At 48.2% G+C, this 17,456-nt stretch overlaps 1 protein-coding gene across 4 annotated transcripts in view; it reads left to right on the forward strand.

Annotated features, from left to right (window-relative positions):
* The window catches only part of Vwce (von Willebrand factor C and EGF domains), a 35,339-nt gene extending 18,035 nt beyond the window's left edge, over window positions 1-17,304 (forward strand). For 3 of the 4 annotated variants that reach the window (XM_031389688.1, XM_031389690.1, XM_031389691.1), the window contains 10 exons: window positions 938-1,025; window positions 3,177-3,262; window positions 4,383-4,500; window positions 5,492-5,577; window positions 7,767-7,863; window positions 9,259-9,341; window positions 10,704-10,794; window positions 10,870-10,952; window positions 11,297-11,360; window positions 16,273-17,304. In XM_031389688.1, the coding sequence (XP_031245548.1) occupies window positions 938-1,025; window positions 3,177-3,262; window positions 4,383-4,500; window positions 5,492-5,577; window positions 7,767-7,863; window positions 9,259-9,341; window positions 10,704-10,794; window positions 10,870-10,952; window positions 11,297-11,360; window positions 16,273-16,880 (1,404 nt within the window). In that variant the 3' untranslated portion in view covers window positions 16,881-17,304. The remainder of the gene's footprint in view (window positions 1-937; window positions 1,026-3,176; window positions 3,263-4,382; window positions 4,501-5,491; window positions 5,578-7,766; window positions 7,864-9,258; window positions 9,342-10,703; window positions 10,795-10,869; window positions 10,953-11,296; window positions 11,361-16,272) is intronic. The other variant, XM_031389689.1, reaches the window with a different exon arrangement.
* The last annotated feature ends 152 nt before the right edge of the window (window positions 17,305-17,456 follow it).

The raw sequence follows: 17,456 nt of genomic DNA on the forward strand, positions 1-17,456 counted from the left end.
AAAAAAAAAAAAAAAAAAAAAAAAAAGTACTTTATTATTTTGACTTCTTAGTTATTTATTTTTAAAAGATTTATTGATATGTTTTCATTTGTGTGAGTGTTTTGCCCACATGTGTGTCTATGAATTGCTTGTGTGCCTAGTGCCTTCAGAGGCCAGAAGAGTGAGTGTCAGGTCCCCTGGAACTGGAGTTACAGATGGCTGTGAGGTACCTTGTGGGAGCTGGGAACTGACCTGGTTCTTCTGCAAGAAGTGCTCTCAACCGCTGAGCCATTTCCCCAACTGTATATGTATATCTGTGTAGAGGCACTCACAGAGAACCTCCCTCCCTTCCTCCCTCTCCCTTTCCCACCTGCTTCTCCCCCTCTCTTCTCCCTCTCTCCCTTTCTTCTCCCTCCGTTTCTCTTTAAGATCTATTTATTTTATTTATATAAGTGCACTGTTGCTGTCTTCAGACACACCAGAAGAGGGCATTGGATCCCATTACAGATAGTTGTGAACCATCATGTGGTTGCTGGGAATTGACCTCAAGACCTCTGGAAGAGCAGTCAGTGCTCTTAACCACTGAGCCATCTCTCCAGCTCTGGTATCAGATCTCTTAGAGCTAGAGTTACAGGCTATTGTGAGCTGCCTGATGTGGGTGCTGGGAACCAAACTCCTGTGCCTTCTAGGATTAGAAAGGGTTTTTAACCATAGATCCATCTCTCCAGCTCCTAACTTGACATTTATTTATTTATTTATTTATTTATTTATTTATTTATTTATGTGAATAAAGTCTTATTAGGTAGCCCTGGCTGGCCTGAAACTCGCAATGTAGAACAGGCTGGCCTCAAGCTCACAGAGATCTGCCTGCCTCTGCCTCCTATGCTGAGATTAAAGGCATGGTTGGCAGTGAACCTGGTCCCACCTTTGTCCCCACCACTGTCTTTTGCCTCCTCAGGCTGGAAATGTTTCGTGTATCTCTCCTGAGTGTCCCCCTGGTCCCTGCAAGGCTTCCCCACAGTCAGATTGCTGTGCTTGTGTTCCAGGTAGGTGACTCTTAGGAAATTTTGTTGTTTGGGGTATGGGCTCCTGTCTTTAGAGTGTGTATTGAGGCAGGAGAGGGGTGGCCTACCCTCCCTTAGAAAGGTGGTAGAATGGCAGATCTCAGTTACTCATTTTTAGTGTCTCCTCTGTGCACCTTAGCCACACTATGCTCATGGCTTGGCCTTCCCCTGTCCCTGCCTCTACAGCACATCTTGAGTGTAGGGAGAGGGACTGTGGGCCTAGTCTTGACATTGATCTGCCGCTGGGTGTGGAGGAATCTCTTTTAACCTACAGAGACATAATAACATGGCATCCTCTAACTGTTAGGAGCCCAGGCCTTTCTGCTAACCAGGGCAACCAGGCCCCACAGGGACAAAGTTGCTGCAGAGTGGAAGCAGCCAGATCCCTGACTCTTAGCACAGTTACTCACTAACTAAGCCTGCTGCCTTGTGGGGCGGGGCATCCTCCCTCTCCTCAGAATGGACACACTCTTCTTTTCTGAAGAATGGATGCCTCTCTTTGCCTCTCTTTTTTGGAACTCTGCCGCACAGGGGCTGCCCGTTTGCCTGCGGCATTCCTAACTCCCCTAATAAAGCTCTTACTCGCAGGGCAACTTGTCTTACCCACCCCCCACCCGGAAGGACAACCTGTCTTAACATCTCACCCAATCTTATCTACTTTCTTCCTTCCTGTTTCCAAGTTAAGTCTAATGGTGACCTCATCAGTGGGAGGAGATATTCCCCACCAGCCCCTTTGAATTCTTGAGTTGTCACAATGAGGGAAATCTGCTCACTGCTGCCTTTTAATGAAAAGACAGATACAGAGAAGTTAAGTTACTGTCTAAAGATACACAGCAGCTAGTGATGGCACCAAACTAGAACTTAAATTTGCCTGATTTCACAGCAGGCAGTGGGATGGCTTAGCTGGTAAAGTTCCCTAATAACCTGGGTTTGATCCCTGGAACCTGTATGGTAGGAGGGAACTGACTTCTGCAAGTAGGACCTCTTACCTCCACAGCATGCCCCTACCCCAACAAACACATAATTTTAAGCTTTTTTTTTCATAGTACTAGAGATTGAACCCAAGGATCTGTGCACTCTAGGCGAGTACTTTACCACTGAGCTACACCCCCAGCCCATTTTCTTTTGAGTGAAGGTCTCATTAGGTTGTCCCAGCTGGCCTAGGACTTCCTTTATAACCTAATTAGGCCCCGAGCTTTCCATCTCTGCCTCAGCCTCCCAAGTAGCTAGGGATACAGGCTAACTTGAGACATTACATTCTCTTTTTCTCTTTCTTTTTCTTTTTCTTCTTTTCCTTTTCCTTTTTCTTTTTCTTTTCTTGTTGGCTTTTCCAGACAGGATTTCTCCACGTAGCCTTGGTTGTTCTAGAATTCACTCTGTAAACCGAGTTGGCCTTGAACTCATAGAGATCCACAGCCTCTGCCTCCTGAGTGCTGGAATTGAAGGTGTGTGTCACTACCACCCAGCTGTTGTTTTTCTTTTTTGTCTTGTCTTTGGTTTTGGGGGATCAGGTCTTACTATATAGCCCTGGCTGTCCTGGAACTCACTCTGTAGATCAGGCTGGCCATAAACTCAGAGTTCTACCTGCCTCACCTCCCTCGTGCTGGGACAAACGGCAGGAGATATCTAGTTGGGCTTTGGTTGTTTTTGTTTGTTTCATTTTCTTTTCCTACAGTCAGTGTGAAACCCGTGCGTGAGGTGTGAACTGTCACCTCCCTTGCACAGTGAGGGGCAGTAGCTTCAAGAGAGTCTTATATTTTGCCTTAATCAGCTCTGAGATGTGTAACTGGGACTTGAACCCAAGACAGCCTGAATTGATAGACACTTTTCCAGACTTTGGGGCTGGCTTTACCCTAAGGAAGATCTCCAGATTATCTTTGTCCAGTGTCTGGCACAGCTTCTCTTGAGATTCTTAGTTTGTAGCTGTTGGGGTTCCTTCCCTCTGCCTCTTGGGTAATGATTTCTTTTGTAGGTTTTCAGGTAGTACCTTGTGTGGGGTCTGGGATTTGGAGGTTGACAAGCACTCTGAGTTCTTGCAAGGGGAAGCTGCCCCACCCCTCCTTGCCCATCTGTCCACTATTCTAGCTGCTTCATCTGTAAATCCCTGAGCCCTTCTGCCTTTGTCTCCTGCAGGGAGGTGCTATTTCCATGGTCGGTGGTACACGGACGGGGCTGTGTTCAGTGGGGGTGGTGACGACTGTACCACCTGTGTCTGCCAGGTAGGGTGTGAGGTTCCTGCACCTGTTGACTCAGTGGAAGGTGGGAAAAAAGTTGGGTGGGCAACATAGGAATTTACCCAGGATGCTTTGCTGTGGAGAAGATAAGCTGCTGTGTAGCAAAGGGGAGAGATTGAAGCAATAGTCCCTATAGGTAACCTCATGGTAAGACATGGTCTTACCACAGTCTCCATGAGGTCCAATTGTTTGTCTTCAGTTCTGTATTGGCAGAGCACTTACTGTGATCTGGGAACATACATCCTCAGCCTAGAAGGGCTCCAGTCCCTTCCGACTGGAAGCCTATGGCTTAGGTGGGCATGTCTGGGCATAGGATCCTTATTGGGAGGAGAGAGACAATGGAGACCTGAGGGATGACTAGGACCAGTCAGGTGAAATTCTGAGGGTGCTGTGCCCTCTGGTTGGAGCAGAGGAGACTAGAGGCAGGTGGACTTTTCCGGAATGTGTCTTGGGTGGGGGTTCCTGGGGAGCAGGCTGGGAGATGTGTGGTTGTTCTATAATAATTTACTAGCCCATGAGTGTCCTCAGGGGAAATGGGAAGTAGTAGAGGGCAGAGAGGATGCTGGGAAGGCATCTTTTCAGCTTACCCCATGGACTGCTCTACACTGTGGAGAGAGTGGCAGTATAGAGGAAAGAGCTGAGCTCTCCCAGCTGTGCATCAGACGTGTCTGGGCAGAAGGGGCCAAGCACTCTTGCTGTTTCAGGAGGGTATCTGTGACTGACAGGTGGGAAGGGCTCTGTGGGAAGGGAGACACTGTGGACCATGCTAAACTGCCAAGGCGTAGAGTGGTGGACGGCATGATGAGGTTGATGCCTGGCAGTGTCCTAGCTGTGGAGCAGAGGCATGGGAGTGGAGAGAGGTAGGAGAGAGTCTTGATCGAACTAGGTTTAAGAGGGAGGACGAGAGATGGTAGAGACCCAGCTAGGACAGGAGGAACACCCCGGGGCCTTCTTTCAGCTCCCCCAAAGAACTCCCCCTTCTGCCCCTCTGTCTTCCTGGACCTTTCTTTGTCACGTTTACTTGAGGGTTTGGAGGATAGCTGCCTTCGGTGGCCTAGGGCTGGGGAGCCACCTTCACTGTTGCATGCGCTTGCCTCTCTTCCAGAATGGGGAGGTAGAGTGTTCCTTCACACCATGTCCAGAACTGCAGTGCCCCCGAGAGGAGTGGCTACTGGGCCCAGGACAGTGCTGTTTCTCCTGTCGGGAGCCCACACCCACCACAGGTGAGGTCCAGCTATGTGGCCCCTAACACAGGGACTGATGGTGTGTGTGTGTGTTTGTGATACGAGCATATGTGTTTTATATAGTGTGTGTGAGTTATGACTATATAAGTGTGTAAGTTTGCATGTGTCCTTGCTTCCAAGAGTGTTTTATATGAGTGCGCCTGTAGGTATGTATAGCTGCATATGCCTTTATGTGTTGGTGTGTGAATGACATCTGTGTATGGATGTGCCTGTGTTTTATGTGATACACCTGCAAATGCATGTCTCTCTGTGTTTGTGCCAGTTCCCTGTGATACGTGTGTAATTTGATGTATATGTTTTTGTGCAAGCGAATGTCTGCGTTTGAGTGTGTGAATGTGTGCAACTCTGTGGTCTGTGAGTGTGCCTGTGTGTATGATGTATCTATGTGTGTAATCATTTGTATATATGCAAATATACATTTGCAGTTTGTGTATATCTGGGTTTTGTTATGTCAGCATAAGTTTGTGTGTAAGTTTGTGTGTACCTAAATATGTGACTGAGTATAGGTCATTGGAGGGGGAATGTGTGTGTTTGTCTGTCTGTTAACTTTGTGTCAAAGTTTGCATACATTTATTTTTTGAGCTGGAGCTCACTGTGTAGCACTGGCTGGCCTGGAACTCACTATGTAGACCTGGTTGGACTCTACAGAAATCCTCCTGCCTCTCTCTGCCTCCTGAATGTCGGGATGAAAGGAGTGTGCCACCACATCCAGCTTTAAAAGTAGCACACATGTTAAGCACACACTTGTCTGCGTGGCTTGTGTGGTGCGTGTGCCTGTGAGCTTGGGGCTTCATCTTTAGAAGTGCAGTGCTGTAGTTCTGGGGGGGGGTGTTATTCCTGCCTATTGTGGTTTTTGTTTGTTTGCTTGCTTGTTTTTGTGCTGATGTGGATCCACTGAGCATGCCTCACCACGGAGCAACATCCCAGCTCTCTGCCAAGCATCTTTTCTCTTTGCTGTCTCTCCTGCCAGGATGCTCTCTGGATGACAACGGGGTTGAGTTTCCGATAGGACAGATCTGGTCGCCTGGTGATCCCTGTGAGTTATGCGTCTGCCAGGTGAATGACAACCTGCTCGCCTTCAGCTGCTTTACTGGGCTGTCCTGTCTGCCTCCCTTAGAGGCAGGGCCACTGGCAGCCTGGCCTCAGTCTCCCCTCCTAGGCAGGGTTGGGACCCACTTGTTCTGCTTTCAGTGGGTGACTGAGAACAGAAGAGCTTGGCGGCTGCCTTAGATACTGTGGGTGACTCTGCTGTGAGGGTCTGTCTCAGGGGCCTCAGGAGGCCTCTGAGAGGATGGCCTGGGGTATGGCTAGCTCAGGGAGCTGGTGTGCCTTTTCTGTGTCATATGATGTTTCATTGCCACGGATCAGGATTTCTTATGGGGTCCCTTGTTCAGCGGGATAAGGGATTCTGGCCAGGAGTGCACGGGATTCGGCTTTGACAAACAGACTACACACGAATGGTGTAAGGTCTGAGTCTATTTCTTTAAAAATGACATGAGGCTTTTACAATCATTGCAAAAGAGAAATGAAAAATCTGGCAGCTCAACAGTTGAGGTACATCTGAGGCTATCTGAAACATACTAGGTCTAAAGCAGCAGCTATCTCCTCTGAACTGATGCTGCATCCCCCGGGCCCAAGCACTCTGGGCCTGGGGGAATGCAGGTGCATGAATCTGAGTCCTAGCCCATCTAAGTTCTAGTGCTAGTCCTGCACTAGAACTCACACTAGTCTAGTGTGAGTCCAAGTCCTTCTTCTCCCAGTCCTTCTGCTAGACTGAAGTCACGTAGGCAAGGGACCCCCACACCAAGGTCAGCAGAGTCTGGTAGCTAGGTGTGAAGCAGGAGGAAGAGGGATGGAGCCCTCCCTGTTGAGGTATTCTTATGCTAATTTTCTGGTTCTTGCTGGAGGCAGGCAGAGGGGAATCCTGACCTAACACTTTCAGCTAATGTCCTAGAGTGAGAGAAACCTTTCAATTACTCTCTAGTACTTAAAACATTAAACTAGGATAGTTGGAAACATTGGTGAAGGTCAGAAAGCAATGTCCGAATTTTCTCTTGCTAGCTGTGAAGAAATGATATCTTGGTGAGTTCCTAGCACACCAGTACGAGGACATATCTGGGCTACCTTTGAGTTTGGGGTGCCAGGCGACAATGCGGAGGGAGGAGACTGACTTTCCTTGAAGTTTACGCCTCAAATACCGCCGTCATGCAAAGTGTGCATGGCATTTCATCTTGACCTGCACCTTATTGTACATTCATTTAAGAAATGGTGTATTGCGGGGCGGTGGTGGCGCACACCTTTAATCCCAGCACTTGGAAGGCAGATGCCAGCAGATTTTGGAGTTCTAGGCCAGCCTGGTCTACAGAGTGAGTTCTAGGACAGCCAGGGCTATACAGAGGAACCCTGTCTCGAGAAAAAAAAAACAAACACAAAAACAAGAGTAAACAAACAAAAAAGTCAATAATGGTGTTTATTAAGAAACTGGATAGTGCTTCCCTTCCCACTCTGAGTACTTGGGTCCCTGAGGGCTGTATTTATCCAGTAAAGCAGGGCGGGACGTGCTGTCATTAGGGACCCACTGTCAGTAATGCACATCTCCAGACCCCACATCTTAATCTCTAGATGACTGACATTTAGGAAGCTTTGTGAGAAGCCAGCTTGAGCAGCTTGAGCTTGCTGCAGGGAGATGGGAGAGTAAAAGCCACCCTCTGCTGATCCCCTCCTTCGCGACTGATCCTGGCCCTCATTTTACAAGAGAGTGAAATAAGAGGCCATAAACGTTCAAATTCTTAAGCAGAGGGGGGAGAAAAAGGGAGAGAAACCTCGTATGGCATTTTGGTCTTCTGAAATAGGCATTTCCGGTGGAATAGTTTTCTATAAAAATAGTATTTTATTGTTCTCCATAGGTTTGGGGTGAGCCAGGGTTGCAGGGAAATGCTGAGAAGAATGTGGAGGGGGTGATGGTATGGCCCTGGCTGCTGCAGGGGGATAGGATAGGAAGCAGGCAAAAACCCAGCTCTGACTTCCCTCTCCAGATAGGCAAAACCTTCCCAGGGATTCTATCACCTGTGCTAAGCAGCTGGTCTTTATTGTCACGGGGGAGGGGCAGGGAGGACCCGCCACTCCACATCCAGGCATCCTTGAGGGCGGGCAAGCCTCGGACAGCGGGCAGCTTTGTCTTCCCTGTGGTGTAGAGAAGCAGGCCCTGCCGTCCCAAGTCTTGGTGAAGTCTCTTCCTTCTTTAGGCAGACGGCTCCGTGAGCTGCAAGAGGACAGACTGCGTAGACTCTTGCCCGCACCCCATCCGGATCCCTGGACAGTGCTGCCCTGACTGCTCAGCAGGTAACCAGGACCAGGCCCCACCTCACCCTCTGAAGCCATTCTCAGGCCTCCTGGTGTCCCTGCCTGCCTAGCCTCAGGCCCCTCGGCCCTGAGCACCACGGGAATCTCATCTCTCTCACTCTCCTGGCAACCAGCACAGCACCCAGAGCTCAAAGAAGTAAAGTGGCTGGCCTGAGGCAGGGCCTGATGCTGGACTCACACATGCACACTCAGAGGTCACATTCCTCATGGGATGACATAGAAACCAGACATGGAAAACTGGGCCAGTGAGAGGAAGCACAAATAAGGCTAGATTTTTTTTTTCCACAGTAATATTTTACCTTTTCTACAATTTAAAAATTAAGTTTGTCATAGAAAAGCTATAATGTCATAATTTTAAAAGGCCCATCTCTGTTTTTGACATGCACAGCTTTTGATAAGGGCTGGGCTTGTTGGTACATGCCTGAAACCCCAGTACTTGGGAGAAAGAGGCAGGAGGATCAAACCTGGGCCAGATAGCAAGACTCAATCTCAAAAAATAAGATGAGATAAAATAATACCCACTGTATTATGTCGAAGTGAGTGTAGCTCAGTGGGAGAATGCTCACTTAGAATGCATGAGACTCTGGGCGCCATCCCTGGCACTCAAAGTACAGACAAACAACAGCAAAACAGATAAGATAAATGTTAAAATATTTTCCTACTGTCTCACTTGATATATATGTGTAAGTACACACTCACACACACACACTCACACACACACACACACACTTTTCCTCTTTGAGTCAAGGTTTTACTATGTAACCCAACATGGCCTAGAATCTGCTTTTTAGCCAAAGCTGTTCTGAAATTCCATGCTCCTGCCTCAGCTTCTGAATATTGGAATTCACAGGCTCGTGCCACCATGTGCTTTTGTACTTACCAGGACGTGAACAACTTCATCAAAATGGCATCATTTACACAGAGTCTTTGGAGACATCAGGGCTTAGGGATATGAGCCATGGCAGGGGCGGGGACAGGGGTGGTTGTGGTCGGGGGATGGGACTGGTCTGCACAGATGGAGTTTGTTGTTGACCAACTGGAGAGGGATGGAAACCTTGAGTGTCTCCAGCACCACCTTGAGCATCATGGACCATCTGTCTGTCCTACCCTCAAGGTCCTCAGTGACATCCCCACCCCCATGGTATGAAGACACTGAAGCAAGACTCTGCAATGCCCTTGCTCAATCCAGCCACAGAAAGCAGCCAGCACCTATTCCAAGGATGCTTATCGCCTACCTAACCTCTGAGCTGCCTGGGGAGGTGCTGGGCCTGATCTTTGCTATCCGGATAAACTTTCAACCTTTGCCCTGGCCAGGCACCGGGCCACTAGCAGCCACCCTTCTGGCTGCTGCTCACCACATGCTTTGTTTGGCAGGCTGCACCTACACAGGCAGAATCTTCTACAACAATGAAACCTTCCCGTCGGTGCTCGACCCCTGTCTGAGCTGCATCTGCCTGGTATGCACCACCCAACCTGACCCCAATCCCCAGCATCAGCTCCTGAACTCCAGAGAAGGGTCACCCTGGTCCTGATGGAAGGAAACCATCTCCCTGCCGCCTGCCTCTCTGCCGCCTGTCTCCCTGCCGCCTCGGATCAGGGAATCATTTGAAAACACTGGCTGATTCAGTATCTCTGCTTCTGGGTTGCTGAACTCAATGAATCTCACTGTGTCTCATGAGAGAACTAGCCAGCAGAGACCAAGTCATTTGCTCCTGACTTCATGACTAGTTAAAGGGCTAGGCACTGAGCCTTAGTATACGTGCTTCTGGATCCACACTTGCACCCCAGAGCCAACCCACTTCTCAGTCTAAAAAGAGTGTTGGGTTAGTGCACACTGAATTTTCATATTTGGAAAATTAAGAATTCAGTCTCATTGCTTATTGTGCTGATATAGTTAATGCCTTGTGGGAGCTGCTGTGTATAGTGGTAGTATGTCTTCAGGGTGTCAGTGAGCCTCAGCCCCAGTTATGTGTGAAAGACAACTAGGTCAACACATGGATTGAGAAATGCAGGGTAAACATCTCTTTGGCCTCTGAGTGACACGTTGCCCACTGGCCCTGTATATTCTCAGTCACGTGCTTTGGGAAATGTTGCTTCTGAGTCCTTTCTCCTCAGTGTCTCTCTGTCTCTGTCTCTGTCTCTGTCTCTGTCTCTGTCTCTCTCTCTCTCTCTCCCTTCCTCTCTCCCTCCTTCTTTCCTCCCCTCCCTCCCTCCCTCTCTCCCACTTACTTTCCCTCCCTCCCTCTCCTCCTCCTCCTCCTCCTCCTCCTCCTCCTCCTCCTCCTTCTAAGATTAATTATTTGTTACTCATATGGTACACTGCAGCTGTCTTCGGACACGCTAGAAGAGGGCATCAGATCCCATTACAGATGGTTGTGAGCCACCATGTGGTTGCTGGGAATTGAACTCAGGACCTCTGGAAGAGCAGTCAGTGCTCTTAACTGCTGAGCCCTCTTCTTTTTTTTAAAGGATGCTGGAGATGGAACTGAGGAGAGTGTACCACTGAGCTACACCTCAGCTCTCTCCCTCATTTTGTTTTGTTTTGTTTTACTTGTTTTTGTTTTTGGCTGCTGAGCTTTTCTGGATAATTCTACATTTGTTCAATGGGTCACTATTGTTAGGTGTCCTCTTGGATAAAATCAGGTCTTGTTCTTGAGAGGTTAGGAAGGACCCTAACAGAGAAAGTGTCACCCCTGTATCCCCATCCCACCATGGATGGCCAATGCTGCTGTCTAGATGGGTCTGCTTTGCTGTGTGCCTTCCCTAGCATCATACTAGCTGTCCTCAGTGAGGGGCTGTGTGTGCTCTGTGTCCTACAGCTGGGCTCAGTGGCCTGTTCACCTGTGGACTGTCCCATCACCTGTACCTACCCCTTCCACCCGGATGGCGAGTGCTGCCCTGTATGCCACGGTGAGTGGGAGAAGCCATCCGTGTCCAAGTCTCCCAGGTGGACTGGGTTTCATCGTCCTGTCTCTGTCTCTGTAGACTGTAACTTCGAAGGGAGAAAGGTGGTGAATGGTCAGGTGTTCACCTTGGATGATGAACCTTGTACCCGGTGCATCTGCCAGGTGAGCTGGCCTGAGGGCCTGGGGCTGCCTGCCAGGCCTGCATGTCACACATGGGACCCCGAGCTAATCTGACCAGCTTTCTGCTGTTCATGTTTCACAAACTGTCAAAGTACCTTTGTCTCTGGCCACCCATCCCTCCCTCTTTGGAAGTTCAGATGAAGGTGTCTTGCTGGCTGGCATTGTCTGTCATCCAGGCCAGGGCCCAGGTATTTGGGCCTCTACCAGCAACACTTTTTTTTTTTTGTGTGTGTGTCCCACTGTTGGCACAAGAGGCCCCGGAGAGCTCTGCTACTGGTTGTTGGGACACTCTGGGTTTCCTCATGGGTGTCTTTCTGCTTCTTCAGCTGGGAGAGGTGAGCTGTGAAACGGTCCCCTGCCAGCCAGTCTGTACTGACCCCTCCTGCCCAGGTAAGCAAGCCCTGAGCCTGAGCTTTCCTTGTCATTTTCCACAGCAAAACTTGTTGGAAACATAGGCCTTAGATGGACTGCCAGGGAGCCCAAGCTCAGACAGAAGTGTCAAAGGTTACACAGGTGTGCTGGGCTGCTAGTTCTGAGCTGTTTATTAGAAAATAACACAAGGTGTTGTATTGCCTGACCCCTCTGTCCACCCTTCTCCTTTTTTGCCTATGTGTGGTGCTATGGATCAAGTTCAGACTCCTGAACTCAAGGCTAGGCTAGTGCTGCACCCTGAACCATCCCCAGCCTTGGCCATTCCTCACCCCTCTTTTGAGACAGGAGTTTTTTTTTTGTTTCAGAGGCTGCCCTTAAACTCTTGGTTTAAGCAATCCTCCTGCTTCAGTCTTTCGAGTGCTGAGACTACAGTCATGTGCCACCGGCCTTGGCTAGTCCACATGATTCTTTATTGCACAGTTACAAACAGGACCCAGTGATCTGTTGTTTAGCTCTGAAGTCTCATTGTGGACCACAGCTGGTTATCCAGGGAAGCTCCCCATTATCCGTGAGACCTCACCTGTGTCTGAAACTGTGGATGGAACTGAATCCTATATGATTGCACTGTCAAACCAACAACAGAGAGGTTCCTAGGTGACTGAGCGACTGGTAGCATAGACATACAGATGTACTGGACAAAGTGTGAGTCACAGCCTGGGCAGGACTGGGTGGAATGGTACAGACTATCACGCTACTCATAATGGCACATGGTTAACATATGAGTTGTTTATTTCTGAACACAGCAATTGATCATGGTAACTGAAGTGGCAGAAAACAAAATGTTGGTTAAGGGGGAACTGCCCTCTTCTCTTGGGCTGATTTTCCTACCTCAGGCTGCCTCCCTATGTCCCTCCATCCCTCCCTTCTTTCTTTCCTTGTATTCCTATCTCCCCAGGGCCACCTTTCCTTTCTTCATCTCTTTCCCTTCCTTTCATACACCCATAATGTATCTCCTGTGGAAAATTCTGAGGCAACTTTTATTTTTTTCAAATCTGTGGGCTGTGTCAGGACGGTCTCCAAAAATGTTTAGAATTCTAATTTTTCCAGTTTACTCAGTGCACACATGTATTTTCTTTTCTTTTCTTCCTTCCTTTCTTTCTTTCTTTCTTTCTTTCTTTCTTTCTTTCTTTCTTTCTTTCTTTCTTGTTTTTTTTCGAGACAGGGTTTCTCTGAGTAGCCCTGGCTGTCCTGGAACTCACTCTGTAGACCAGGCTGGCCTCGAACTCAGAAATCTGCCTGCCTCTGCCTCCCAAGTGCTGGGATTAAAGGTGTGTGCCACCACCACCTGGCCAGATGTATTTTCTTTATATGCTTTCAACATTCAGAAAGATGGCAGATTTCCCCACTGTCTTATGACCAACATTGCTTCCTGGGAAGTATCTGTTATTTTTTTTTTTTAAGATTTATTTATTTTTATTTATATAAGTACACTGTAGCTGTCTTCAGACATGCCAGAAGTGTGCATTGGACCCCATTACAGATGGTTGTGAGCCACCATGCGGTTGCTGGGAATTGAACTCAGGACCTTGGGAAGAACAGTCAGTGCTCTTAACCACTGAGCTGTCTCTCCAGCCTGGGAAGTGTCTGTTTTACATCTTTGGCCTTCCAAGGGCACTCCAAGATCTGGTCTGCTCTGGGAAACAGTGCTGGGGACCACTGGGGATTTAGAGAATCATACTTCCTTTTACGTACCACAGGCTCATCTGAATGGATAGATATGTCCTCAGGTTTCCAGAAACTGTTGCCAGCACACCCGACAGCCACTAAGCATTTGCCTGTAACACTGATTGAGCAACACAATGCTCGGGCTCAGAGGTGTTATCTCTGTTTTCCGGATGGGGTCATAGAGTCTGGGGGAAGGGAGTTTCTAATGAGTGGTACTAGACCCTTCCTTTCCTTATCCTTTGCTCTCTGGCACTCCTCCATGTGTGAAAACTAAGATCCAAAGTGGAGACATGCTGAGACAACCTCTTCCCAGAAACACTGTCTCAGTTCTGCTGGCCACATCCTGTTCCCCCTGCTCATAGCTCTCTGAAAAAGGAATACCACCAGGCTGGACAGATGGCTCAGTGGTTAAAAGCACTGGCTATTCTTTTGGAGGTCCTGAGTTCAATTCCTAGCAACTACACAGCAGCTTACAACCATCTAAATACGATCTGATGCCCTCTTCTGGCATGTAGGTCTATATGCAGATTGAGCATTTATACATTAACTAAACAAGTAAATAAGTGGAACGCCACCGTTTCATCCAAAGAGAATGGGAATTGCTTCCATCTGATGACTTAACACTAATACAAAGAAGCTGGGTGGTGGTGGAGGTGATGGTGGTGGTGGAGGTGGAGGTGATGGTGGTGGTGGTGATGCACCCTTTAATCCCAAACTCAAAGAAAACACACTACCACCACCAAAACCCAGAAGGGACAGGTGAGATACGGCACTTGCTTCAAAGTGTGATGACACAAGCTTGGTCTCCAGAACATATATAAGGGTGTGGTTCACAGGGCGAAAGGAAGCTAAGCACAAAGAGAAGAGCTGGTTGAAAGCAAAGGAGAAATGCACATTAAGAAAGGTTCCCTGAGGGAAGTAGATCCCTCCCCTCTGGCATCTTAAAATTTGTCCTCTGATTTCCACAAGTATGCTATGGCATGCACACACACGCACACACACAAACACACACACACACACACACGTGCGCATGCACACACACACACAAGTGCGCATGCACACATACACACACACACACACACAGAGGCCCACATATACACATATATGCAATGTAATAAAAATAACTTTCTTCAGACACAATTCATATACCACCTGGTTCACATACTTAAAGCATGTGCACAGTAGCATCTCCCACCCCTCAAGTGAACCTTTCTTTTTTCTTTTTTTGTTTTTTTTTTTGGAGACAGGGTTTCTCTGTGTAGCCCTGGCTGTCCTGGAACTCACTCTGTAGACCAGGCTGGCCTCGAACTCAGAAATCCGCCTGCCTCTGCCTCCCAAGTGCTGGGATTAAAGGCATGCACCACCACTGCCTGGCTCAGGTGAGCCTTTCTTTTTCTTTTTCTTTCTTTTTTTTTTTTTTTGCATCCCCCCCTCTTTTTTTTTTTAAACATTTATTTATATGAGTACATTGCAGCTGCTTTTAGACACACCAGAAGAAGGTATCAGATCCCATTACAGATGGTTGTGAGCCACCATGTGGTTGCTGGGAATTGGACTCAGGATCTTTGGAAGAGCAGTCAGTGCTCTTAACTGCTGAGCCATCTTTCTAGCCCAAGGTGAACCTTTCTTAATGTGCATTTCTCCTTTGTTTTCCACCAGCTCTTCTCTTTATGCTTAGCTTCCTTTTCTCCCTATGAAGCACATCCTTACAACGTGAGAAGTGGTAGGCTGAGACTGGTATTCATTTATTCGGTGCCTGGAGATTGAACCTAGTTCACTGCACTTATCCTGTATGCATGAAGCCCTGAATCAGTCCCCAGCACCACAAAAATGAGGTGTAGTGATGCTTGCCTATAGTTCTTGAGCAGGAGGATCTAAAAGTTCAAGTCAGCTGGGCCAGGTGGCACAAGCCTTTAACCCCAGCAGGCAAGCAGAGCTCTGTGAGTTCAAGGCCAGCCTGGTCAAAGTACTAAGTTCTGAAGGGACTCTGGCCAGCTTGAGTGTGGCAAGCATGGCTCTGGCAGGCTTCCTCTTTCTCCTCAAGTCCCTCTGTCTTGCTGAAAATCATTAGATTACATTCCTAAAGCTAACCACTAAAGTCTATTCCCTTATTTGGCCAATTCCTCCTCCTGAGACTGACTACCAAGATCTAGCTATCGAAGTAGTAAAATTCAGCAATCAAAAGCCCCTTTTGGCCCATCTGATTAACATGCCCAATTAAAATTAAATACCCTATCCTAACATGGGGTTTCCCATTTCCCTTTATAAACAGTCATTTTTCTATATGCCAAGTCTGTCTCCTCTCTATCCAGAGGCAGTCCTTTGTCCTCCAGGACAAGTACCTCTTTCCCCTCTTCCTTGTTCCCTTCCCCCCTTTTTCTCATCCCCGTTCTCTCGTCTTTGTCTCTTATTGCCTATTCACTATCCCTCTTGGGCAAATAAATCTCCTCTGTGCTGAGAACTTGGTCTTGGGATCCTGAGTCAATAATTTTCCTTTCAAATTCTAGGACAGCCAAGGTTACATAGAGAGATCATGTCTCAAAAAAAAAAAAAAATCAAGACATTCTTGGCTATCTAGTAAGTTTGAGGCTAGCTGAAATCATATGGAATACTGATTTTTTTAAAAAAAATAGATTGTATATTTTTGGATAGCGTTAGTTTGGATAGCAAAATTGAATAGAACATACAGCGTTCCTCTGTTTTCTGACTCCACACATCAGTTTCTCCTACTAGCAACCCACCACAGTGGAGTAATATACATCTGTAGTTATTGGTGGACCCACGGTGACCTGTCATTGATTTCCACTGGCCTGAGGGCTTAAGCTAAGATATTGTGCAGTCCTGCTTATGGCTCTCAGTCTGTTGGGATACCCATTTTGCAAGTGGGAAAACAGAGGCCCAGCACTGACTCTTTATGTATCCTTTGCTCCCTGGTACTCCCTTCTCAATGTAGGGAAACTAACCCAAAAGAAGAGCATGCTTAGCCACATGCTTTCCAAAAGTCACACTGCAAGGTCCTGGGAGGTCCTTCTTCCATTCATGGTCTCTTCCCAGCCTTCTATCTGTGGACTTTGGAGGCAGCTCATAATGGTCCTCACCAGGTGTGCTGAGTCTGCTCTGAGTATGGAGTATGGCGTCTATCCCCAGAACAACTCATTTCAACTATGGGGAACCCTTGTGACTCTGTTTTCCCACCTCTGTCCAGATTCCCTGTTTCCTCCAGAAGAAAAGCAGCAACTCTCCCCTCCTGGAGATCTTGCCAAAGCTGCACGGAACCCCCGTGGAGACACTGAAGTCCCTGTCAACTGTAGCTCCTGCCCAGGGCCTCCATCAGCATCACCTGCAAGGCCCACAGTCCAGCTCCTGCAGTGGCTTTTAAGAACCAACCTGTCTACTGGACTGTCTGCATCCCCAGGCCCTCCAGTAGCCCAGACCTCATCCTCACTCCTGTTGGAGCCAGAGGGCGCATCCCTTGGGAAGCCTGGAGCCTCCCAGCCTCCTGGGCCCTCAGCAGGGTCACCTGTCTCTCCTGGACATCCCACTCTACCTCCATCCATTCCAGGGACTCCTTCATCACCTGTCACTCCAGAAAGTTCTTCAACCTTTGGGGCTCAGACAGCATTCCAGTGGCCTCTTTCTGCCACCCCCTTGACTGAGGCAGAAATACCTTCAATGGCTGATGCTGACCTCTCAGAGACCCTCACCACCTCTTTGAGGCCTCAAAGACTCTCTGCAGCTCTCCCAGACACCCTTAACCCTGTTCCCCAACAGTCCACAACTGACATCTCGAAGAAGGAGGACTCTACCATCTGAGGGGATCACAATGCCTGGGACATGCCAGATTGAGCTCTCTGCTGATGGCCTAGTATGTGTGTGACTGCAGGGGTAAAACTGGTGGGATGTTCAGAGAAGACCTTAGAATAAGATGGTCCATCTATAAATCAAGGAGAGAGGCAGCAGAAGAAATAACCCAACACCCCTTGGCTTTGGACTTTTAGTCTCCAGAATTGTGAGAACATGTGACCCCTGCCCTTGGCTGTGTTGGTTCCTGTGGCCCTGGCACACTGAGTCAGCAGTACTGCCTCACTCAGGCAGAGTCATGCCTAGGGTGATCCTGTCAGTGTACACTTGTGACATTAATGTCACATATCCATCCTAGAAATGTGTTTGGAGTTGTCTGTTATCTCTATCATTATGCTTTATTTTCAACACTGATTTCACGTAATATTCATCTCAAGACGTGTTCAGAGCATGTGTTATGTCCCCATCCCTAATTTAAACACTGGGCTGCTAAACCTCTCTCCTCATAAGTTCACAGTCCAGGGCAGGGGACAGATGCTCCGAGGAGAAGTGCACTTTAGGGTGTGAAGTAGAGATGTCAGAGGCCAG

Source organism: Mastomys coucha, unplaced genomic scaffold (genome assembly GCF_008632895.1).
Source record: "Mastomys coucha isolate ucsf_1 unplaced genomic scaffold, UCSF_Mcou_1 pScaffold21, whole genome shotgun sequence".
In the NCBI taxonomy this organism is placed as follows: domain Eukaryota; kingdom Metazoa; phylum Chordata; class Mammalia; order Rodentia; family Muridae; genus Mastomys; species Mastomys coucha.